We start from the raw sequence: 25174 nt of genomic DNA, 5'->3' as shown, positions 1-25174 counted from the left end.
CTAACAAGGGAACAGCAGGAACACACGCACACTCAAACACACCTACCTGTAATAATTGTAATTGCTGCTGTACAAATCCTTTGGCAAAGCCCAGCCCATCCCCATAACTTGCGCCGCATGATGCTTATCCCCCCTTTAGCCAACACACTTATGCTGTGTGGACAATTAATGAACTACAAACAACTCAGCGCACCAGGCAGCTCCCCCCACATCCCCTTTCGTTCCGCATCCGTTGCGCCCCCGGACCGGTCACACAAATTAGCTTCCCGAAACAAATATCAATTACGCACACCACACTAGCTGATGACACCATTAATTCCGTTCCCGCATACCTGCCCCGCAAAAACGCGTGTCCTTGCCACGGTGCAAAGATAAATGGACCACCGGGAAGACCGATGGACACACCGGGGTCGACACCCCGAAACGTTGGGGGTTTGGGTGGTTTTTTGGGGGGGTTGTGGTGGTGTGCGTGAAAATCTACCCACCCACCCTATACTAGCTGGGTGTGAAATTGATTGCGGATAATGACTGCCGGGAGTCGAATTTGCGGGTCAGCTTCCACCACTACGCGGCACCTCACGCACACGCACACGCACGCCTGGTTGCATCATCCTTTATCTGAAAAAGGTGCTCCGAATTCCCATTTCCTGCCACCGGTGCGCGAACTCCCAATCATGAGACGGCGAGATTAAAAGCGATACAAAGCAACTCAAACCATAATGGGATGGAGTGTGAAACCGGTGTGAAATGGACGAACAATGCGAACTGTGCTCATTTTTATTTACAATCTCCCTTTTTTAATTCGCAATCAATGCTATCATTTGTCTATGCCCACGCTTGATGGTGGCAGAACTCCGCCACGATAGTGCGTGTTTGTGGTTACATCTCGATTTCCTGTTGGGCTGTTTTATGTTCTTGTTGCATTATCCGTTTCGGTTTTTTTATCTCATATCTAACGACTTTTTATTTTCTGTATCTATTTTGTGTTTAAACACTGCTGTACGCTGCCATGCATCCGACAGGGTAATTGATCCACGGCAAGGATCCATTTCCAATCAATGCTTACGCTGTTCCGGTATAGCTCAATGCGTTACTACAATAAAGCAAACATACCGGGCAGCCGGTAACATGATTATGTCGACCGTACCCCGACAGCACCATTACAAAGTAACGCTGTTTCGATAGCATTCTTCCTGTTTTGCTGCAATAAATTCCTGCCTCATAAAGCTGCAAAATACAAATATTTAATGCATCACAATCGAACCGTACATGCGATTCGAACGATCATTCAACTGCATGGTTTGCGTAAGATGTAAATGCGCATACCATCCCGGCCGTCACTACCAAGTGCCGCCATTCATTCACGGTGCAACTGCAGACCGGGTAGCGTCTAGTCTGATTTGCAAAACCATGCCAACCCCTGGAACTCTCATCGGGAGTCCAGCCATCGTGCGGTTGATGCGTGCAGATGCAGCTGCACTGTACCAGTTTTCCATCGCAACGAGCGTGTTTTAGGACCACCCAGGCCACCACCAGGCCACGGGTTGTAAAGGGGTCCTGCCGTTCCAGAGTGTTCCCATTAATGGCCGGAGGGAAAGCGAAGGCAAGAAAAAGAACCACAGCAACAAGACTCCTTACACAAAGATGCGTTGGTAATGGCTGCTATGGGGTGCACATCTGCTTTGCGTTTGGGTAGGGAAATGACTGAAAGAATTCGAGTTTCCCTCTCGTAAACATCGTCCCGGGTTCGGGTTCCACTGAATTCTCGGAAGTGTTAGAAGCTAGATGAAACACTAATGCAACGCGTCTTGCTATAGGATTAGCTCTAAATTGAAGATGATCTTCAGAAGGGATGTTATGCAACTGGAAATGAGTTCTGGTGCATTTTGAGAAGCGTTTGGAAGTATCTCAAACGGAATTTATGTTGACCAAGAATCATCAAACATTGGTAAACGATTACGATGAACAAATTGCAGAAATTGGTTGGTATCGTACGCTGGATCTACATAGCAAGCAAGTCATTAGCTACCAATTGCCTTAAGAATTTACACTGCTAACTCATTCTCCCCCCCCATTGGCTGGCTTTTGATCGAAGATGTTACTCTTGGAAGGTTTGCTATAATGTAAAGTTTTCGCTTTTGCTTGAAGTGCAGTGCATGCAACGTGACTGTCGGAATTTATCGTGCCGCGTGCAGTGTTGCTCTGTTGCCATGCACAAATGTTTACATTAAACAGGACCAACAACAAAAAAATAACGCAATGAAAAGGAATCAAATTGCACTTTTATCATCACATAAATGATGTATGCATTTTCTTCCAAACTTACTCCGCTTTCTTGGTGGTTCCCCTCCATTTGAAAGCGTACACAATGCGCGTGTTGCGTGTTGTGATTTGAAGATATTTGCTCTCTCGTTTGGGTAGAGATTTTTGAGACGCAACGATCGCCGTTCTGCGAGGCTGCTGGACGAAGATGACGATGATGACGGGACCGTTTGCGTGGCAGTACAACATTTGTTCGGTGAGGCTTGCGCCAAGCGCGAAAATGCACCGACGATGGAATGGGGAACAAAACACACGGAACGTTGCCACGTTCGCAAGCTAATGACTTTATTTTATTATGCAACGGCAAACGATGATGATGATGTTGGACCACGAGGACGACATGGCCGCGCGATTGATAGCAGCTAGTTTGCGCTGACGGACCTCCACCGACCAAACGGCCAACTCTGTTTCAATCCATCAACAGGGCCACAAGCCGAGCATCCCTTTTTGTCTATGGTACCAAGCGGGGCAGACCGTTCCGTGTGTGTGTGTGTGTGTCAATGGACCCATAAAAAAGGGCAGAACTAAAAGACCCATGCACACCGAGGCGCCTAGATCTCGTTCCCGTTTTAGACGAACCCGGAGCGGCCAATCGGGCAAAAGGAGCGCAACGATACCGACGACGCTGACGACGATTCTGGGCTTATTTATGCATTTCTATGATTAACTCGATTCGTGCCCACCCCGTCGACACCGAGCACCAGGCACTGCTGCAGATGCGACCGGCACTGGCTTGGAGAATGGGTTGTTCGCGACGCCAGGGGCATAGAATACGAGCGATGGAAGGGTAATTCAATTACAATTCAACCAGGGATTTTAAAGATATTACACATATACATCAAACAGAATCGAAATTGATGAGAGACGGTTGTGCACGGTTGGTGCTATGCGAATGTCGGCTGCATCGTGGACAAAATGCACCATACATGTTTGCTGTCGTTTATTAAAAGCATACATTTTCTAATGCGCGACGAAAGCATCATGCAGCAAGCATGAAAATGAATAGAGTTAATAATATAATTTACACACGAGAGCAGCACTTTTACTATGTGCAAATATAGCATAAATTAACATAAAGTTAATGTACTGACATAGAACATCCGCTATCAGAAGATTGTAAAAAGGTTGTTATGGAGAAGTTCTACCTCATCATAACTACATATATTTTCCACTCTAAACCAAGTTGAAGAAAGTTGGACTATTTTGGAAAAATTATTAATGAAAATTATTATGAAAAAGGAGTAAATATAATAGTTTGAAGAAACATTTTTTATAATCTCCAAGTTTTTATTTATGATGAATCTAAGGTGGGCAGATTTGTTTCCTTTGGTTAGATAAATATGAATGTTCCGCCACAAGATTTCAGAATAGATTGAAGATTTTACAGCATCCGAAATTCAAGATCACTGTTGAATAGTAATCGGATAAGTTCCGGAAAAAAGGAGCGGAGCGAATCCATCCACTGCTTGAAAGGTTCAAACAGGATTAAGTATGTTGGAGGGGAGTGGGGAGTGAGTGGAATTAGGATAATTAATACCACATGAAGAAAATTTAAGGGAAAAATTTGAGGAAAATAATTGAAGAGCGAAATTATATTTAACCTGATGTCGTTCACTCCAGATAGGGAACGGAACCGTTCCTTCCAGGTTTGATCCCTATTTCCCATTACACATTGTTGCAAAATGTTGTAGTCAGATTAGGAAGTGTTTGATGATACTGAAAACAACGTTTATTTTCAGTCATTTCGTCTCCTCCAGAATTTGCAGCACTTTTGCCATAATGGAAGGAGTTCAGTACATCTATGATCATTCTTGATGGTGATGACAATTGTTGGCAGGCACTTAGTACGTATCTTCCCGATTATAAACGGAGGAAAAAAAGGACTCAACTCCAAGGCCAGTCCAACGCCGATGAGCGTCAAGTAGTTTTTGTCAAGGTTAAGAAGTCATGATTTAATCTTGTCTAGCAGACAGATATTAAGCATATTATTATTATTAAGACAGTGTGAAGGCATCATGCGTAATTGTCCATCTCTTTTTGCAATAGTCAATTTATATTCTACTATGCCAAGTCGAAGGTTATTTTAAATCTAGTAACATTGATTCTTATCCCACATTACTCCAATTACTCTTCTATTCTATTACACAACATTCTAATAGTATAAAACACGACAGCAAACGATTGACCATGATCGCATCCACTTGCTCGGTGTTTCCTCTCGTTCGAAATTTCCCTCTCCACACAGCAACATACTTATGCAAAAATCTAACGTAGCATAGGTATAAGCACCCGCCTTACTGATTTAACGACAACGGTAAACAACAAACCCAGGGCACACTACCCGCCGAACGAATTGGAACCGGCCCGGCCAAACAATGCATACAAAATGCACGAATTTCAATCCACCAGCACCACCGGAACTTTATGCTACGTTATGCAAATAATAATCAGCGACCGAACGGCCGCAAATCCCGCCATCCGCCCCATGTTTCTGTTTCGCGAATCGGGGCAATAAAAATCAAACGATCAACAAAGAAACAATACACCATAATCAAAACAAAACCCGCACACCACGGCACCCGATCCCTTGGAGTTGGGCTGGGTTGGGTGGATTGCCACGGGATCAAGCATGTTCCAATCGCCGGTTTCTTTTCTTCGGGGCCGGCAAGTTCAGGGTTCGGCGCGCTGAGTGGAAGCTGTTTGTTTGTTCCTGTTCCTGTGCGCTGCGTGCTCGGCTCCAGCGGCTCCGTTCAGGAATGGGAAAAAAGTATTGAAAAGCAATGAAAATAATCAAAGTGTGGCCACCGTATGCATGAAAAACCGGGAAGATTCTAACCGGTCTTTCTGGGAAGCAGTTCTACCACCGGGAAAACCACACTGTAACGTAACCAAACTCTCCTGCCTGCACGTAATACACTGTACTACAGTATTTTGCTTTCTGCCGTCGTTTCTTCGCGCTGTGCGGGTGTGGTTTGGGTTTTTTTTCAAAATAAATTGGAAAAGAAATAAGAAAGTCAAATAAAAAAATGATTTATAAACATGAAACGTGTGGTTCTTCTTCCGCGCCAGTACGGTACGGTGCGATCTTGCGCTATCGTTGCTTGTTATCAATGATCGTTTACCTTCCTTGTTGTTTCTGTTGTTAATGAAGAACGCGATGATGATAAAGATGAAACGTGATGGTAATGTATGGAAGATTAGCACTATAAATTGAACGCGCTTCATCTGGATGGGAAATTTATAGCACCGTCGCGATCATCTACACCATTTACCGGCAAGATTTATTACGGTGTGGAAGGCACACATTCGGCGCGGAATGCAGCTGCAGTGGAATATTACATTTGCCTACCAGCCTCACCTATGCGGGACCGTTTGTTTTGATTGGTCAGGTATGGCTTCATTGGACACGGCGGCGAGTGTTTTATGTCATCAGCTCAATCTGTTCCGCTTCCTCGACGAGTTCCCAATTTCCCGAGCGCCCTTTCCATGAATCAGCGCCCCGTAATGGGTGCCCGCTGCAAGTGACAGCGATAAATGTCCAACCGGGGACGACCCTCGAAGCAACAGTAAGCCGCTTTACCGTATCCGCTGCCGAGCTGCTGGAAAAGAATCGTAGAACCGGGGTCTTGCTACGTGGGCCGAAATCTGTGCCGATAGATCTTTTGGCCCTTAATCCCGTCCCCCGTATCCGTCACATCGATTGTCGTTCTTGTCGGCGTACGCTATCGATCGGGATAGCATTCGATGTGACGAAAAAGGGCCGTTACGGCGTGGTAGAAGAAGGAGAGCGGATAATGAGTCGCTTTTGTTGGGCTCCGTCGAGAAACAAATCACTTCGTCCCAGTGCTCACGTCACCAGTGCGTCATTCCCGCTTCCCGCAATCGACGTGGCAAAGGGTGATGAGTTGGTGAAAGGGGCGCGAGTGTTTACACGCCGTCTTATCTGGCGACATCTGTTGAATCTGTGGTCGATAACTTATCTTAATCCTTTTTTGGGATGTTTTCTTCCACCACTCGCGCTAATTTCCAATTCCCCAGCTTTAAACACTTTTACGAGACACGAACGAACATGCGCACGGTACTGCGTTGCTTGGAAGAAACACGTTCACTTTCAGCGCAGTTAGCAGCAAAAAACCCGTTCAATACCCGAGCGGTCACGGTGTGTCCAGCATGGGCCAAATGGGCAGGATGTGCACAGGATTAACACCCCGAAAGCAGTGGTTTCGGTGGTAACCCCTAACCGTTCCGAGGATGCGAAATTAATCTGTTCCTGGAGTGCCAAGTTCCGCCGAGAAACAGTGGACCAACGAAGAGGAACCACAAAACCCGAAACGAGGATTTGCAGTTCCTTGGACACACACACACCCATACAACAACCACCACCCACCACCATCAACCATGGAAGGATGTGGTAAGGCGTGTGAAAATGGCTTTCCTTCTATCGCACATTCAAGTTCCCCCTGGAGATATGACCCCGTCCTTCAGTTGCCGCTCAAGCAGATGTGGTTGATGTGTTGTCCGACCGTACAGTGCACTATGGAGCTTTTCATGTGCATAAAAAGCGCTTCCCAAAATAAAAAAAACCTCACATAAGAGTTGAAGCTTCCTCCCCCGGATAAGGGAGCATTAGGAGTTCTCTTTTGATTTTTGGGGGGAGGGTTTTTTTCCACTCCCCCCAATTGATCCATCTCGCCTTCCGCAGCCTCTCGACACGACAGCTCGGGATAGTCGGAACAGAGCAGGAAGGCCACAGCAAATGTTGACGTGCACAAGCACTTGTCATCGCTTCTCATGTCCAGCTTCTCATGTCGATTCTTCCAACTCTTTAAGACAAGGCTGTGACACAACACGTGTGTGTGTGATAAAGGGTAATTTGCTTTCCCAACCAAAAAAAAAACGGTAAAGGGCTTCGTAGACCGTTAGACCGATGGCCATGTTTGTAGCCAGGCCCAATATTGACTCTTCAAATCTGGTGAAACCAATTTTTGAGGATGAAAATGATCTCTCTCTCTCTCTCTCTCTCTCTCTCTCTCTCTTTCTCTCTCTCTCTCTCTATCTCTCTCACATTTTGTTTTTCTTTCATTCTCTTGCACAACGCGATTATAGCCAAAAGGGCTGTAATACTGTACACCGCTATATAAGTCGGTCAATGGTAATTTGTAGACTTTAACCCTCTGAGCGGGATGGAACACCTCCGGGGCTGACGTCACGCATGTGTGACTTACTGGTAATGCTTGGTGTAAATTAACGCACTGCCACGGCCTTCGGTACGAGAATGCACCAAAAATCAACCGCTCGGGTCGTCACATTGGTGCTTTTCTTTTCATTACCGCTCAACCTTACCACGGCCAGTGGGGGCCTGCGTATTGTCAAAATCCACACGATGTCACCACCATCGATGTGCCAGTTCGCAGTTAGGTTTCATATATTTTCGGTCCAGGGGTATTTTTTTCTATGTTTGGTTTTACTGTTTACACACGGCTTAACTCTCTCGGGCCCGGGCCTTTTGGGGATGGTTCCACCGATGCACCAATGCAGACGCACTTTCTTTTTTAACGTTCACGTGCAGATGATTGGAATGAGAGGACGGGCAGTGCATTAGATAATCGATTTTTGGGGAATGTTTTGGGGTTTAGTTCAAAATTCAGGAGTTTATAATTGAGTATGTAAACGAGCCAATGATTGGCAAATCAAATACAACATTTACCCAACGAACGTTGTATAGATAGTAAAGTCGTTTGTGCTGTAAATATCCATTCCATTCAGTAAACAACAAATATAAAAGGCAGTCTTTTTTTGGAAGCTAATGGCACATTCGTCATCGTATGTCACTGTGGCAATATCTGCCACCAATTTATGAGCCACCAAAGAACGGTCCAGCCAAAAAGGTCATTTCTTATGCCATCATCAGCACCACTGTTTGCCGTTTTTGGGAAACACACGGGTGCTGCATACCAGAAGCGCACCCATTCCCACCGGACTGTGGCATGTCGTAAAAGCAGGAAGTGCATTCTCTAGTGGTCCGCGTGATATACGAGCGGGCAGGCACTGTCGCTGGAACCCGTGAACCCGTCGAACACATGTTGTTAATTAAGAATTCCAAGTATTCACCCAAACTTTTGCTAGCCCAGCGATAGACAGCGGACAGCCCTTGGGAGCTTTCGTTCCTTGCGGATGATCGTCATTGGGTTGAAAGCCAGACGGACGGTCGAGATCTTCTAGAATGCGTGTCCATACGTGGCGGGTGCGTGTGTGTGTGCCGTTTTTGCAAACACAGCGAACAGAGGAGGGAGAAAAAATGCGCTAAAAGGCAACGACAAGAACAAAAAAGAGCCCTGGCGAGTTCATAATCGACCCCGGAGGCTGCACTTTCAGCCAACTTTAAATGGTTTCCTTCACTCTCCTTCACTCTTGGTTGGGATGTACATGGGACCTGTGGGCTCAAGTGTCCTGTGAAGATTTGTGGTGCTCTGACTGCCAGACCAAGTGTGTGTGTGTACTTTTTCGGTTAGCGAGTGCCCTTTTGCGCGGTGTTAGGGAATCTCGCAATCTTGGGATTTAGCGTTTGCCTGCCTCACAGCGAAAGGCAGCAAAATGTCACTACTGTTGTGATGTGTGTGTTTTTGGGTTTGCCGTTTGCATTAGCATAGCGTCATTCTTCTCTACCCCACCCACTCCCCCCCCCCCCCCTCCTCTTCCTCAATTCATCCTCAAAACAATATTTCCGATCTCTGCCCTCTTCTTCTGCATGTTGGGTTGGGTCGCACAGCTCGGACGGGGCTACATCTTGGGATGATGATATTCGCCCGTTTGAAGTAGCTGCCATGGGCAGGCTTTTTAGTGTTTGGCAAGGGGCCTACTACAGGGTTTATCCCAGCACCGGTGGTATGTTTGGTTAAAATATGCATAAAATGCCGCAGCTAGAATGCGACCGTAAACGCCGGGTTGTTCCAAGATGCGATGCTACTTTGAATCAAGTGTACCACATCCGCCGCCCCCCCCACCCGTCCATATGTGGTAGCCCTCTTTAGCGGTACCATCGATGGTTTCCCCTTGGTGAGGAAGCCCGTTACGACATGCGGTTGTTTTCGTTTCGTTCCCTCTGTTTTGTCAGCATGTGTACGCACCCGCCGTACCGGTGGGGAGAAGTGTCCCCTGGCCGAAGTCGTGACCGATGCGGTTCTCGGAAGGGATCCCGTATGTGGTGACAAGGCTACAGCTGGAGTGATTCATGTTCATGCCCCTTTGTCACTTCCTGTACACTGGCACCGGCACATCCTGGCTGCATCCCTGTGCCATCCCTTTTACCCAGAGAGTAACAGTTCTTACTCTTTACAGCGGCTTTTTCCCTTCTTTTGTTGCAATTTGCATTTGGTTTGTTTCATTCATCACTGCTACCACGGCGCAGGCCTTACCACACCCTCAACGGTTGTGCCCTATGCCAGCACTGCGTACGGCTTCTTCGTCAGGTCCCGAGCTGGTTCAGGTGCCGTGAGTTAGTTTTTTCTTCCCGTCCCGTGGTTCGGAAAACCGCAGCACCCATCCACCGGAAGCCGCATCCCATCGCACACGGGCTTTCTTCCAAACAACATTGCAAGCGGGAATGAGAATTGCTTACCTTAGCACAGATCAATTAACACTCTCGAACGCTGCACACCCAAAGCAGGTTTTCTCATTGATGTTTCGGGCCACAGCTAATTGAAAATCCGTGGAATGGTGCAATCACTCTTCCAATCCGGTTACAAACGAAACCGACATGCGTTAAACATTCATCTCGGCGTTCTAGCGAATCGATTGCAAAACGATCTGCCACCGTTTGAAGCTGTTGAGATACTTCCGCGCGAGAGTGTAAGCTGGCAATCGTTTATCCGGGTGTTTATCTGACGAGCTCACTGGATGTTGGAGGGAATAATTTGAAGGTGTTCGACTCACCAGAAAATACCAATACAGCAAGATATGAACTTTAAAAATGTTCTAATTAATCTCAAACTATGATTGCTCTACTTAAATTAAAACACCAGGCATTAAATTGAACGGAAATCGATCTGCGATCATTGAACGATCAATTAACGATCTCTTCAAAATCTATTAATTGCTACATACATACGAGTTTTTTATGTATTCCTGAAGAACGGCCAGGTCGTATTGCTTAAATCTGTTAAATCTGGCTTAATATGAAGTACGATCAACAGTGGTTGGAAAACACTTCCTTCTCCCAAAAACAGAAGAGCACCTTATATGAACTCGGTCCTAGTCGGAGGGACCTGAAGTACATGATGTCTACTCTTTAGATTCCCTATATTCTTCTGTACCCTTTCAGACTTCATCCTTTGTAATTCGTTGTACCGTCTGCTTTAGAGGCAGAGCCCCAAGGTCACAAAACGAAGGTAGATTATATCTATTTGATGTTTGCTTTGTTGCCGTTCAGTATTGGTCCGATCGACGAGTGACAGGATCGTAATCGGAACTACGCCCCCATCAGCAAGCAATAGGACCAAGAAAGCAACTACATTGAAATAACAGCAACGATAACAACAAACCAGCATGAAGCAATAGGGTCTTGAAAACATTAAAAATGTCATCAATAAAAGCACCAACATCCCTAACAAAAATGCAATTCATAATCACAACTGGGTATGCCCGGGAAACAGTAACAATCAAACAGGAAATGCCTAGAGGAAAGTGTACTCTCTAACCATATACGATAGAACATACGGCAAATATTAGTCATTATACAATAATAAAATAAACTTGATGTAAATACTTAAAACTTTAAACATTAAAAAGAGTTCTACAACACATCAACACATTTTGAAAAATTTAAGACATACCATGAAGATAATGAATTATTATAATTTGATGCGTCTAGATTCGTGATTTACATTCTGAAATCTAATATTCCTGGACATTTCCATTGATATTCTGACATCGTAGATGCAATGCCTCCCAAATATTTTAATCAGTCTATCGAACTCAAATAACAGCTGGTGGCGGAATTAGTATCGCCCTGGCGTATTATAATTACCAAAATTCTTCATACTTTCGTCCGAATTTACTTTTGCGTCATTGCGAACCCCTCATCTCAGACACCAACTCTCCAGTCCATCACGTTTTAAAGCACATCCAAAGGTTACCAAACGAAAACAGTTTAATCGGCCAGGAGTTCCTGGTGATATCCGTACCGAACCGTTGCCATAAAGCTCGTCGACTTCCGAAAACATCCACTTTGCCGGCTGGAAATGAGAAATTGAGAATCATTCCCAACTCCCCCCAAAATAAAAAAGAAACCCCACCCAAAAGAAACAATATTCCAAGGGTGGCAAAAACTTCTCCAATTTAAAATTTTCAACATTCAAATTGCAAATTGATCTCTCGAGTCGAGTCGAGCCACACAGCTGTGTGTATGTGGTCTGCGCCCCGGTCCCGTAAGAAACCCATCACCGTTTCGTGATGCTACCGCTAGGGTTGTTTCCGAGTGGTCAACTTTCGATGCGGTTATGCGGTTTCCAGCCGTGTGTCCCCATCGCGCCCAAGTTGGTTGCCGTGTTTCCGGTGCTTTACCAACCGAAAACGCCGGTTGACCCCCGGTACGGTTCGAAGTGGTAGCACTGTTTGAATTGATTCTTTTTATTCACCATCTTCCCGGGGGTGAGAGTGGGAAAAAGCTGTTTTCAAAGCTGATTCCAAAACAATTACCGAAGGCAATTCCAACAAATTGGCCAGGATCAAAGCGGTAAATCTTGGGCTAAATCCTTCCCGCCGTACTCAGCGCAAACAACAACCGGTGTATGCTCGTTACTTGCGCTAGATCCCGACCGCCCCCGAGTGGGATGAGTGCTAGGACAAACCTTCCAAACTGAAGGTATTTTTGTAACAGAGTTTTGTGCGAGTATGTGAGGCGTTGTTGGGCGTTGATTGTTTACCAGTAAACGAAACGAAACGGGGGGGTTTATCTTGGCTGTTTGTTTCGCGCACAAAGCTTTCGATATTAGTTCGCGGAACAAAAAGGGAAACACAACAAAAAAACAACAACACGACACAGCATGAAGACAGCAAACGATTTCGGGGTGGCACAGACAGATATAAGCTTCCGAACCGGCAGAAGATGTGCGTCAGCACTGCAGCACCGGCTTATGGATTTATGATGATGAAAAGCTTTGGGCACAGCTTCCACCAAGAATTTGGGATTTTGCCGAGGCGAATCCGCACGGTTGGCAAATTAAGCAATATGGCAACTTATCCCTTTCCTCCCGCTTTTCGATATTACCATAAATCATTCAAATTCTGAGGAAGAAGAAAAGAAAAGAGGACCCACAGTTATAAAACCCCCCTGTCCTGGGGGGTGGCTTTGACATGCAAGTGTCATAAAGTAAAGGTTGAAGAAACTACCGACAAGGAACATAAATCTGGATGCGATATAAAATTGGAAGTTTTGCTGCCGTTGATGCCACCGTTGCGGTTCGCTTTGGGACATGCCAGGGCAGAACAACACAGGCACCAGAACAGGCTCGTTAAAGCTCTCAATCGGTCGGTTGATTAGAAACGCCTGGTTTGACCGGGCAGTGCCGCAACACTGGAAGGAACCCAGGCGAAGGTAGCACAAACAAAAAGACGACAAGAGAAAAACGGAACATCTTCGGGGGGAGAAAAATAAACGGACGGACCATGGGTATGCGTTAGCGTTCCACGAGGAATCCGCACAACATTTTAAACCCCGAACCGTCCAGTCACGGGGACTCACACTGGACCCCGGGGACTGTGTGTGTGGCTGTGATAAAAAAATCCCCCAGAATAAAAAAAAAACACTCTCCCCCCGAAGTAGTACGATTAATCGTCGACAGGCCGTTAACATTCTCCTCACTTTTACTGTGCAGCGCAAATGCGGTTCTTAAAGATCCGCGTCCCCGCGGCGGTTCGTCGCTTTACGTTTCTTTCTGGCGGGAACGCACCACGAAACATTCAAAAGACTTCACTTACCTTGTCGCGTGAGAGCCGATAAAGCTGGAAACGCACCGACACTTGCACCACTTGGACGAACTCGCGTCACCGAACAACACCAAACCAACAAGGAACAGCCACTCACTCACCTTCAGGCCTCTGTCACTGGCACTGTCTGATTGCTGATGGCACTCGTACGCCTCACACCCGGCCGCAGATGGCCAAACACACCAAATAACTAACCGCTGAACGGAAACCCCCAAAAAAGGGTCCGAAAATGCTCTAAGGTTCACCTCGCGATCGCAATTGCGTGCACCACTTACACTGGAGAAGAAGGAAAAAATACCGAATTACAGAATCAGTACACTTTAATCCCGAACAGCACGGACAGACACAACAGCACACGCGGGAACTAAACGGAACGGATTCCCGGACGATCTCACTGGCTGCACACCGAACTAAATCAGGATCATGTTACTCCCGGGCCGCGTTCTGCCGATGGTTCTAATGCCGAAAATGCCGAATTGTGGACAAATTGGCGTTGCCACACTGAATCGAAGGAATCCAACATACACACACACACATACACTGACACACACACACGCGATGGTGATATTTGCGGCTCGGTTCCAGTAGAAGAAAAGGGGAAAAAATCACTACAGCCGAAGCAGAGTTCCGAAACAAACAGATAACTAACGTTTAATGCTTCCCTCACTTAAGCCGCAGGACACACCACCGTGTGGGGCGATCAATGGAAGAATACAAAAAAAAAAGCAACAAACGAACGCAACGAATAATTCCCCCCCATTCCTAACACAAGCGAATCGAGCATCGGCACCAAATGATAGTAATTTTCAATCCAATCCGTAGCCGAAAAGCTCCTCTCCCAGGCCCCTTCGAACCGATCGCTAAAAAGGGCCCCGTAGAATGCAAGGGTTTGCAGCCGTCAGAGAGATAAAACACGGGCGCATTAAAATCGGTTCCAGAGCGGTTCACCGGGAGCCGAAAAAGGAAACACCGTACGTACGTTTAATCCATCCACTGGAAGCGTCCACACTTTGTGCCTTCGATAAATGCGCCACTTGCTTTTTTGCTAACAACACTAATCAGGCCAAAAGAGTTGCTTGCGAAACTATCGAAAAGCATGCATTTTTATGTTCCCTTCAGTTATGTTCCCTTCATTGCTTTTCGATATGTTTTAAATTGCGTGTTTACTTTACCGATTTATTCCAAATTGTTCGGTGGAAAAATTAAAGGGGGCCGCAACAAACAAACTGTGTAATGTGTTGCGCACGCAATCATTAAAACACCGCCACCACCAACAAACAAAAAAATACGAATCCTTTTTCCGAAACACACACACGCGCGCGCGCACGCCCGGGAAACAGAAAGAGTGCACTGCGCACCGTACGTCTTGAGCGCAACACTTCGACTGGCCACCGCGGTCGAGCTCGAGGCAGGAAAAACCGTTTTCAAAACCGGGGCCCGGGTACTGTGGCCCTGTTGCAGCCACAAGCGCTCAACCACACACTCGCTAACGCTCGAAATCAGTGTTTCGCTCGCCCTGACCCGCCGCCAGCACACTGTGGGCCGCCATTCGTCGTCCCGCCCTTATCGGTGCGGATGTGGTACGCGTACCCGGACCAGCAGCGATGTGGATGTGTGTGGTGTTTGCGTGTACAATCCTGCCAAACCGCCAAAACCCCGCTGACCATTAGCTAACACACAGTTTGACTAAATAATATGTGTGTATATTATACGTATTATGTTATTAATAATAGCCCCCCCTGGAGGGGGTGGGAGAGAGGGACTTGAGGAGCGACGGATGCTGGACGGTTGATGCAATGGCGAAGAAGGGAAAAGATCCATCTCAGGTCGGGATAAACGCAGCGCCAACGTGCGAAGGAGAAAACCACGAGAAATCCCGAAAGAAATGAAACAGTTCGGGAAACAGGGAGAAACGATCGCACATGGGCCTGGACTCAGGTCGGAGACACCGCCGAGCGGTCCGGCGGCTTGTTGTGTGTGCGTTTTCTTGTGTGCCGAGGGGGATGCGATAGATGGGGGTTTACCTCCCTTATTTTTTTTTTGTTTCTTGGCATCTGCTAGAGCGGGAACGGCACACAAGCCCACAGCACACACAAACACGTGCGAGTGTGCCTGGGAAGTGGGCTGGAATTTGACGGGCGGGGACCCATGCGGGAATGCCGCCCTTCCCGTATGCACTTCGTGGAGAAAAACGGGGAGCCAATTCGCGTCCAAATTATCGACAGCATCGGCAGCATCTTCCCCGAATTCCCCTGTCTCGGAAAAGGGGAAGATCATGTTGCGATCGTGCTCGTTTTTGATCGTTGCGTTGCGTTCGCGGGGTTCACTTTCACTCTTTCTCTCGTGCCGAAGTACGATCTTTCTCTGGAATTTTCCCGAGAGCGAGACTAATTTCCCATCCCATGCTTGAAGATCGGTTCCAATGCTCTCGCACAGATATCGCTCGCGATCACTATCGTGATAAGTTTCCCGCTGGGGGTATTTCCGAGCTGCGAACGGTCCAGTCTAGAGACACATTAGATCCTCGTTAGTCTTCCAATTTCTATAGTGGGCACGTGCGAGAGTGATCTCGAAGTCATTCAAACTAGCTTAACGACCGTTGACATTCATCACCTCTCAGAAGTCCGTTGATCTTCAAGGTTTTTTGTTGGACATTTTGTGGAGAACACAAAAATATTTTTTTGCACCATCTAGAATTACTTCACTGGTTAATGAACTTTTAAAAACTAGACTAATGGTGTCATAACATTAAACGAAGCAAATAGTTCTACGCCACTCCGCCACATTACTTCGCCGAAGTTCAGATGCTCCCCCAAATGTGTTTACCATGTTTCACAATTAGAGCAGATAAAACCAGCACGGCAAATAACGTTCAGCGTGTCTCAATATTTTCTGCCCACGATTCCTTTCCCGATGCACCTAGCTTATTTGTTCACATTTCGCTAAATAAATCATAAAACCCCGGAGCCACTGCTGGAACGGCTTGGCAATCTGCTCGCTGTGCTGTAACGTCTGGATATGGACGCCATCAACAGTCAACAGTCAGCATCCGAAAACATCAGCCTGTTTGCATAGGGTGATGAATTTTTCCTTCCAATATCACGGCAACACACAGTTTTTACGGCCACAGACGTCTTTCCGCGTCGAGTGCGTCGGGCAACGAAAGCAGCGCCACCAAACTATGAACTCCACAACGCAACTACTTCACCGACGCCAACGGTATTTCGCCCGTTCCGACGTTTGCTTGGGCGGTTCGTTGCTGGCAGAAGCCCGCCACTACCGGGGTTCGATTATTAAATTCGAGAGCCGCGTCACAGTGCCACGGCAACAAACTTCAACCGACGTTTGACGTGTATTTATTTTTAGTACGTTCGTTATTTTTGGATGAAGCGAAAGTGTGCTCCATCGAGTTCCAGGGAGTTCTTGGAGCCCGTGGACTTTTTTCTTTTCTTTTCGGTTAGTTGGATGATTCTATTCCAGCGCTCATACACTTTCTCTATTTGTGCTTCGGTTGAAGACTGCGAACGGAATGGCTTTGGTGCGCCCGGCAGATCAGTCTTCCGGCAAGTTCGACCGGTCACGGTCACTGCGTACGCGAAACTAACCAGCGCTAACATCGTTGTAAAGGGCAACGTAATGCAAAAAAAAACAACAAAAACAGTCCCCCCACACCACGAAAGGAAGGAGGCATCAGGCTCAAATGTCAACGCCGAACCGAATGAAGTCATCCCGGCACGCGTGACATCTCCACCATCGCGCCTCGCGGAAACGCACAAACCCCATTTTTATGACCTACCGTCCCCTCCGGGTGCATCGTCGCGACTTCCGGGGGCCACACGCCAAACCGGGCCCAGGATCGCTCCAGTTACGAGCGTGGCGCTGGGTCGGGTATGTTTCGTGGTCATAGAAAACCCTCCCATCCCCACTGCTGAACTGCAAGTTGGAACTCGGGAGTGAAAATTAAATCTTTTCCAGCCCTGCCGCGCACGATCGCTACCCCCTGGACCGTATCAATTACAACCTTTTTTATTGCCGTTCCGGAGTCGCATATGTCACCGGGGCCCATCTTTGGAGCGTTCGGTGCGTCTAACAATCGACCGAAGCGGGTGGACGAGTTAACCGCGCCGGGCGATATGGCAGGAAAGATTTATGGCTTTCGATCAGTTTACGGTCAATTAAGCTAACGGTTGACCAACATATCAACAGGTTAGTGAGCTGCTGCTGCTGCTGACCCTGCGCCACAGACAGGACACTCCAACGAGTATCACATCACAATGCATGATGGATGGGTTGCAATAATAGATGTGGTGTGACGCTTTTGCTGTCGTTTTTGTCCATAAAAAAAGAACCTGCTGACATGCAGACCGAGTGAATAAAGTGCGAAGTTTGGCAAGTCAGCCTCTTCTATGCCACTATTGTCACACATGACCCGAATAGATCATCTGGAATTAGGTGACAATTGGAACTCCTAAGTTATGTTCCGAGATGTAAAAATACTTCAAGAACTTGGTCTACTTCTCACTGTTCACACCTTCTCAGACACATCAGTTAGGGAATCCAGTTGCGGTGTGTAAAATTCTCGAAATAATTCCACCACCAAGTCCTACTCACTTTCAGTGTGTCACATTCCGTGCCCGGTTCGTGGGCTCATTTGGGCCCGGTTCGAAATCTTCCCTCGAAACTGCCCTCGAACAGCCTCGAAGAAAGTCATACGGCAGGCACGTGGGCGACCTTGCCTTGGACGAGAAGAAAGTACGTGCAGATCAACGATCGTCCGAGTAGGAATCGCCGGAATCGGATCGGGTAGGTGTGATGTTTATGTGAGTTCTAGTTTGCCTACATCAGCACACATCGGCACACAACCCTACGCGGCTGTGGGCCCTTGTGCCCATTTCTTGGACGATTCATTGATCATTCGCTGGCTGGAAGTTGGCAAGCGTCAGATTCAAACCATTGTAACAAGGTTTCGAGCGGCTATGGCTTTGGTTTTATCACACAGCTCGTTGCCTGGCTAGATACCGCCACGACACGACCAGCGTTTAGCTTCCCCGAAGGCCACAGTACAGCGTTATCACGCAGTTCCTTCCTTTCGAGGCACTGTGTATTCCTTGCAGATGTGTGTAGAGCTGATAACGCGTGGCGAGCGTGTCGCACTCGGTGGGTTTTACAGACTCCATTCATGCTCTTCAGTGTAGCCTCTGGCCGGCGTATGGTGCGTGTGCAAGTGGTAGGAAATGCTTATCCTTACAATGTATCTTAAAGCTGTACAAATCGCCATTGGAGGCGAATGCGTTTGAGGTATCGCTTCAAAACTTTCAGAAAACGTTGCTCAGCAACTGGAACTGTCTCTTCTTGAACTTATCGCCGAGGGACCCTAGAATTCTTGGTTCCCAAAATCCCAATTACTATTCTCACGATTAGAAGATTTTGGTTTTAAAATAAATCCAAGGAGATGTCTATTACAAAAAGTGTTTAGAGCAGTACATGCTAAACTCCTCTCCGACATGACATTAAATCAAATAATCCATCACCCATTTGCTGGGTTTTCTCCTCCTCGTCGTCTTCGTATTTGTTCCTCCTCCTTTCTTTTTTCGGGAGCGGAAAAAGAATATTTTGATAAACTTTTTCCCGTTCCGGTGCTTCCAGCAGCGAACTGTTGCTTTATTTTTAGGTCAACTCGTCAGCCAGCACGCAATCAGCGGCCGCAGCACTACCACGCGTGCTGGCCTACCACTTTAGTAGCCCCGACAAACCGGACAGCTCGTTCCGCTTGCGAACGAAGCGAACTGCCCTCAAACAGGAAGTGGAAGCTGATAAAGGCGGACCACAGTGCCCTACGCACGAAATCTTCAGCTCATGGGTGGATAAGTAAGCGTAAGGAACTAACCAGCCCTCGCGGATAGAGTCGCCGTTTAGAGCAGGCATCCGCCGATGAAGGGTTGGGGGGGGGGTCATTTTTTGCTTTTGTCAGTCAGGGGGAACAAGGGAAGCTGACGCGGAAGTAACAAGATCGTGTTCTCGCAGTGAGCTTATGTCTATGTCTAAATTTGCCAAAGTAGCGCTTTGACCAAACCAAAGCTACCAAATTAGGTACCAATCTTCGAAAAACAAATAAAACATGTCCGGTTGATCGGTTTGAGTGACTGGAACACTCGAGAACACTTTACGGAAATGCTCCAGATACATCCAGCACGCATCATGGTACACCGCAACAGTGTTTATGGTTGCGAAAGACCGCACCGTAGTTGCTCGAGTTTTCTCTTTCATTAACTCAATTTTATAGCACTCCATTAGCGGCAAGGAAAATGTAAGGCCACAAAAATTCGAAGAAGAACAGCCAGCGCACCAGAACCCAGAACCATCCGTCCCGTCCATCAAGCATGCATTCCTGAAGCGCAAACAGCATCGAAGAATCTGGAGTGCAGGCGATCCAAGTCGTACGCTCGCAAACACCCAAACGAAACACACATGGAACGGTTCGGGTTTCGGGGGCAACGTAAAACTACCTTCTTACAATCTCCAAATTCTTACCGAATGGAAGACGTCGATTTGTAGGAAGCTGCAACGCAAGCACGTTCGAGGGATTTTTTGGTGCATTTTCTTCCACCGAGTGCAGTGTTCGGTCCATTCCGGCGGTTTTCCAGCAAGAATATCGTCCTAAACAAGCGTCCACGTTTGCAAACGTATAATTACGAATATTAGGCGTATCTAGATTTCTCGACTTGGAAGGTGCTTGCTTCACGTGGTTTTCGTTCTGTAACATACAAATGATGGCGAATTATACGAGCTCTTGCACACTGTTGGCTTTTGTACCGATGTTAAATACTTAGTATCCTCATCAACCCATCTTCTCAAGGCGCTCGCGCTCTAACTCATTCGCTATGTTCAATTATGAGAACGTACCATAAAACGTTCAACGCTTTCTTACCTTTGCCTTTGCCGATGGATGCTTATTTTCGCTTGACCATTAATCGTTTCCCGTCCAGATCGATTCGTTATCCATTCCATCGATTCGTTCCCGCGTCAGCGTTCAACTTCATCTAGGCGAAGAACTGTGTAGAGAGTTTTTTTTTTATCCGAAATATCTTCACCACTGCAACCATTGCGTTGCGATGCAACGTGGTGCATCGATATTTGTTTGCTGATGAAGAACGAAACTACGGCTCTACAAACAAAACCGTCACCCCGAACACGGGTGCACATCGTTGTCATTCTTCCTGTAGTTTCACACACACACACGAAACGCTCTGGCAAAGTCTTTTCAGGTTTTCTGCTATTCGCGCGTACCCGAACCAACGGACCATTCGTACTCCATCATGTCTCCAATCTGTCCAACATTGCCGAACGAATATCATTCCAGTGTCCCTCGTTGTTGGGCCAACAATGTTGAAAGCAAACCCCGCTCGCTTGCGAAACACACAGTGGAGAATGAAAAGAAAAACGTTGGCCTACCCCTCAACACCAACCGCCCAGTGGACGGAAATGATTGATCTACAACCCGTCCCGTCCCGTCCGGACCGTGGACGGTTCCACCTTCACCGGACCGAAATTCATCCGCTGCATCAGCCACGCCGCTGGGAATGATTTGCTTTGAGTTCTTCGTCTTGTGATGGCGTAGTTGTGGCGTGGTTTTCGTTCGCAACTGCATCTGGTGTATGGCGAATTTGTATGCCCGCATTCCTATCGTGCTTACCATCCTGGCGCGGCCCAACATGCACCCGGATTGCCACCATGGCGCTGTCTCCAAAGCAGTGGAACCGAATCGCAACCCTGAGTCTGCGGGAGTAAGGCCGCGGTTACGTGTGATTGGGTTCTTTGCGGTTGCCGATTCTTTGCCGCTTTCTCTTTCTATTGATCCCGCCGGGCTGGCTGGCTGGATGGTTGGTTGGGCCGGGAGTCATCTGGTTGGAAAATTACACATCACCCACCCATCCATCTTCGGCTGCCCAAGCCAAATGGTTCAAGGTAACGCTGGAATGACGAAATCACAGGACTCCAACCCGCCCGGTGCCCAGCATGTTGGATCGTAAACAGAGCGTACCGGCCCGACTCTGTCCGGGGTTTTTGGCGGGGTCTCGATGAGGGAATATGCTGCCGTGCTTGATGCTGCACCGTAGCCGAGCGGTGCACTGCATGTAACCATATAGTAAGCAGTGTGCAGTACGTCCAACAGCAGTGGCGAGAATGAGGAACAGAACCGATTGCATACCACCACCGGTGCATGCCACGACTGCTTCTCGCCAGCCACACAAACTTCTGCTGTTTGTTTTTATCCCGCATGGAAATTAATGGATGCTGACGCGCAACTATCAACCGATTGCTCTACCGGGCCGGGAACGAGAGAAAAGGGAAAAATGGTTTTAGAACATCAGCATCACAACACAACCACACGGTGCTCGTCTGCCCCCGGGGCAAACTATTTACGGGCGTGCATTACTTAACGTTACACCACTTACCGATAATTCCGTGTTAAATATGATGCCCCCTTCGCGTTATCGAACCGCCCGAAATGGGCTCTTTCTCCCGGGGGGGAAGAAAGCATTTTGAGAAGTTGAAACTGGGATGTCTAATTTTCTTTGCCTTGTACCTCCTGCAGTGTGATGGGGCGCGTGTGAAAAACATTCGAAATGGATCGCTTCATTGGCAATTGCCTTACCGCTCGAAGGCGCCTAGAACCAGTGTGCTTGCCTGTAACGACAAATTATCAATAAAACAAAGGAAACGATACTAATAATAATAATATATATATAGGAAAATTAGCTAGCGCAAGCAACTCAAGGAAACACGTGTTCCATCCCTGTTATGCGCTCCACGTGGTCGACGTAGCATTAACCTCAAACTACTGCATCACATGTATAGGAAATGAGTTATATCCAAAAAAAAAACGGATTCAACATAACGAACCACAACATACAAATTTTAATAATGTATGTATCAATATTCCGAAAAAAAGTTTAAAAATTTACAATTAAAATAAAATTCAAAACAATGCGAGGAAGAATTATGCTTTCTCGGGACACAAAGGTTAACAGAACCGGTAAAACATAATTTTCATTCTATGCTCGTTGTTCAGCATCCATAAACTGGTGTGCAATCTTTTATGCAAGTGCCGCTAGCATCGATACGAGTTGTATGGAAAATATGTCAATGCGCTTTTCAGGGAAGCTTCTTCACCTAAGTTGTGCTTATAAAAGTAAACAGTAATAAATAAATAAAGGGAATCGGATACGAGGCCCATACAAAACTTGCCAGTTACGCATCTAACACTCTTTTATTCATCCCTCTTACAGCGCCTCATTCAGGCTAACCTTCAAGCTTAACTATCTACCTAAAACCCTGGATCCCACTCGGTCTGTTGCGGTACCCGGTTGATTTGGTAACAAACGATCGTGTCACCTGCCTTCAGTTCGAGCGCTTGATCATCCAACCGCAATCCGCACTCCACATCCTTCTTGATGCTGTCCACTTCGTTCTTGAGATGACGCATCGACTCAAGCCCGAGCTCATCCACCAACAGCTCACCGTTGCGTAGCACTTTGTACTTGAGCGACTTCTTAAGCAATCCCTTCGTACACCGACATCCCAGCACGGTCACTTTCCGCCGGCCTTCGTTTATGTCGAACAGCTGCAGTACGTTCGCTTCGCCGACTTCCTCTGCCACGTCCACTAGCGGCAGTTTGGTGTCGATCTCTTTCTTCAGATCATCCACCAGCCGGTAGATGATGTTAACCGGTCGGATTGTAACGCCATTCGTCGGTTTATTCGGTACATTGACCGCGAATGCGTACACGATCGCATCGAACAATCGGGCCAACTCGAGATCGCTCTCGTTCACATCACCCACGGCGTAGTGTATCACGTCCAGCCGGCACCGTTCATTGTCGTCGTACGTTTCCAACACGTCCAGGATGGCTTCTACCGAGCCGTGTACATCGCCCTTCACGATCACGTTGATGCGCGGCTTTCCATCGTCCGGTGTCGCCTCCTTCTGTCGCGGACCCTGCTGTTTGCGCCGATAAAACCCAGATAGACGGGCCTTCTCGCGATCCGCCCGATACTGCTCATCGTGCTCCTTTCGCTTAAGACTGATGGCTTCCGCATCGCTGAGGGCCTTTTCCTTCATGGCTTGGTTTGCGCGCCACCGCAGTACCGAGTTGGCCATCTTTTCCGATTCCACCTCCAGTATCGTATCACCGGCAAGGGGTAATTCTCGCCAGCCCAGTATCTCTACCGGCATTCCGGGAGTGACGACCGAAACGGGTTGTCCGGCGTGATCGAAGAGTCCGCGCACCTTAGCCCACGCCTGTCCACTCACCAATATCGTACCCTTGCGCAGTGTACCGCGCGATACAATAGCCGTGGACAGTTTTCCACGATGCGAGTCGACCTTCGACTCCACCACGACACCCTCCACCGGTCCAGTGTACTCCCCCTTCAGGCCCATCAGTGTAGCCTGCGTGCTCACAGCCTCGGTCAGCTCGTCCAGATTTGTGCCGTGTAGTGCCGAAACACCCACCGCAATTGTATCACCTCCGTAACCTTCCAGCGCGAGTCCGTGTTGCGAGAGTTCCTTCTTTACACGCTCGATATTGACACCCGGTTTATCGATCTTGTTTATCGCCACAATGATCGGGACGGACAGTTCTTTGGCGAGCCGTAACACCTCTTTTGTTTGCTCCATGACACCATCTTCGGCCGCTACTACCAGCACAATAATGTCCGTCAGATTAGCGCCACGTGCACGCATCGCACTAAATGCCGCATGTCCGGGTGTATCGAGAAATGTGACCTTTTCACCATTGTCTAGCTCCACCGTGAAGGCGCCGATGTGTTGCGTTATACCGCCAGCCTCTCCGGCCGCAACCGAGGCTCCGCGCAATGAGTCGAGCAGCGTCGTCTTGCCGTGATCCACATGACCCATTACGGTCACCACCGGCGGTCGTTCCTTTAAGTTCTCGGGTGCTGGCGGAGGTCTCGGCACCACATCACGATCCTTTAGCAACTCCTCCTCATCCTCCGCAACCGGTGCTGCCACAATCTTAGTCTTAAAGCCACACTTGGCCGCTATATCTTTGATCAGCTTTGGATCTTCAAGCCGTGCCGTACCGTCAATGTTACCGGCTCCCTTCACGTACAGCATCACCTCCTGGATGTGTTCCAGATCGAGTTGGCATGATTGGGCAAGGTCCGCAACGGTCATGTTGCGCCAGATGTCCACTACGCCCGACGTCTGCGGTTTATTTTTTTTCTTTGGTGCATATTCGATCGCATGCTTCTCTTCGGCAGTTTTACGTCGCTTGGCAAGAGCTGCACTAAACTGTAGCTGCCGCTGGTGTGTGATTGTAACTGGGCCAACGGCACACAACCGTGTTTGCAGCAATTCATTCCAAATTAATCTGCCAAAAGGAAAAGACAAGTTTAGGAAATACTCTTTCACACTCCATACAAACGTATTACCTTCTTGTCAGATATCTTATGTTTAACATCGGAAAGTGCTGACAAAGATAACTGAATAATGGTTTACTAGTAGATCAAGATGAGTTTTATTAACTATTACATGGATTATGTTACACTTGCGGAAAACATGGGACGTTATGAAATGTTTATTTACTTTTTAAACTGTCTAAACATGCCGGCACCTCGAATCGCAGCTGAGCCCGATGAATGTCAAATGACTGTCATCGATTGCTCCTGGTGAAAATACTCAATGAATAATACGCAAAACAATGAAATACAGGCAGTCTCCAAGATACGCATATCCTTTTTTTTTGTTTCGTTAGAACGGCCTGGCCGTATCGACTTATTTTACCACGTAGCCGGATAGTCAGTCCTTGCTACGGGGGATTGGTCCGGATGGGATTTTGGT

At 47.5% G+C, this 25174-nt stretch overlaps 1 protein-coding gene across 1 annotated transcript; it reads right to left on the bottom strand.

Moving 5' to 3' along the window:
- Positions 1-22568: 22568 nt before the first annotated feature.
- LOC128296736 (translation initiation factor IF-2, mitochondrial) lies at positions 22569-24945 on the bottom strand. Its single transcript, XM_053032218.1, has 2 exons — positions 24766-24945; positions 22569-24704 (listed from the first exon to the last, which is right to left on the bottom strand). The coding sequence occupies exons 1-2, from the start codon at positions 24792-24794 to the stop codon at positions 22637-22639; spliced, it is 2097 nt and encodes a 698-aa protein (XP_052888178.1). The 5' UTR covers positions 24795-24945; the 3' UTR covers positions 22569-22636.
- Between the last annotated feature and the right edge of the window lie 229 nt (positions 24946-25174).

The sequence above is a fragment of the Anopheles moucheti genome, chromosome 2 (genome assembly GCF_943734755.1).
Source record: "Anopheles moucheti chromosome 2, idAnoMoucSN_F20_07, whole genome shotgun sequence".
NCBI lineage: Eukaryota > Metazoa > Arthropoda > Insecta > Diptera > Culicidae > Anopheles > Anopheles moucheti.
This window is presented reverse-complemented; position numbering and strand designations above follow the sequence as displayed.

Excerpts from the sequence above, each read along its gene's own strand:
- LOC128296736 (XM_053032218.1), bottom strand. The coding sequence starts at position 24,794 with ATGTTAAACATAAGATATCTGACAAGAAG. Across the intron at positions 24,705-24,765 it reads ATAAGATATCTGACAAGAAG|ATTAATTTGGAATGAATTGC; the intron begins GTAATACGTTTG and ends TCCTTTTGGCAG.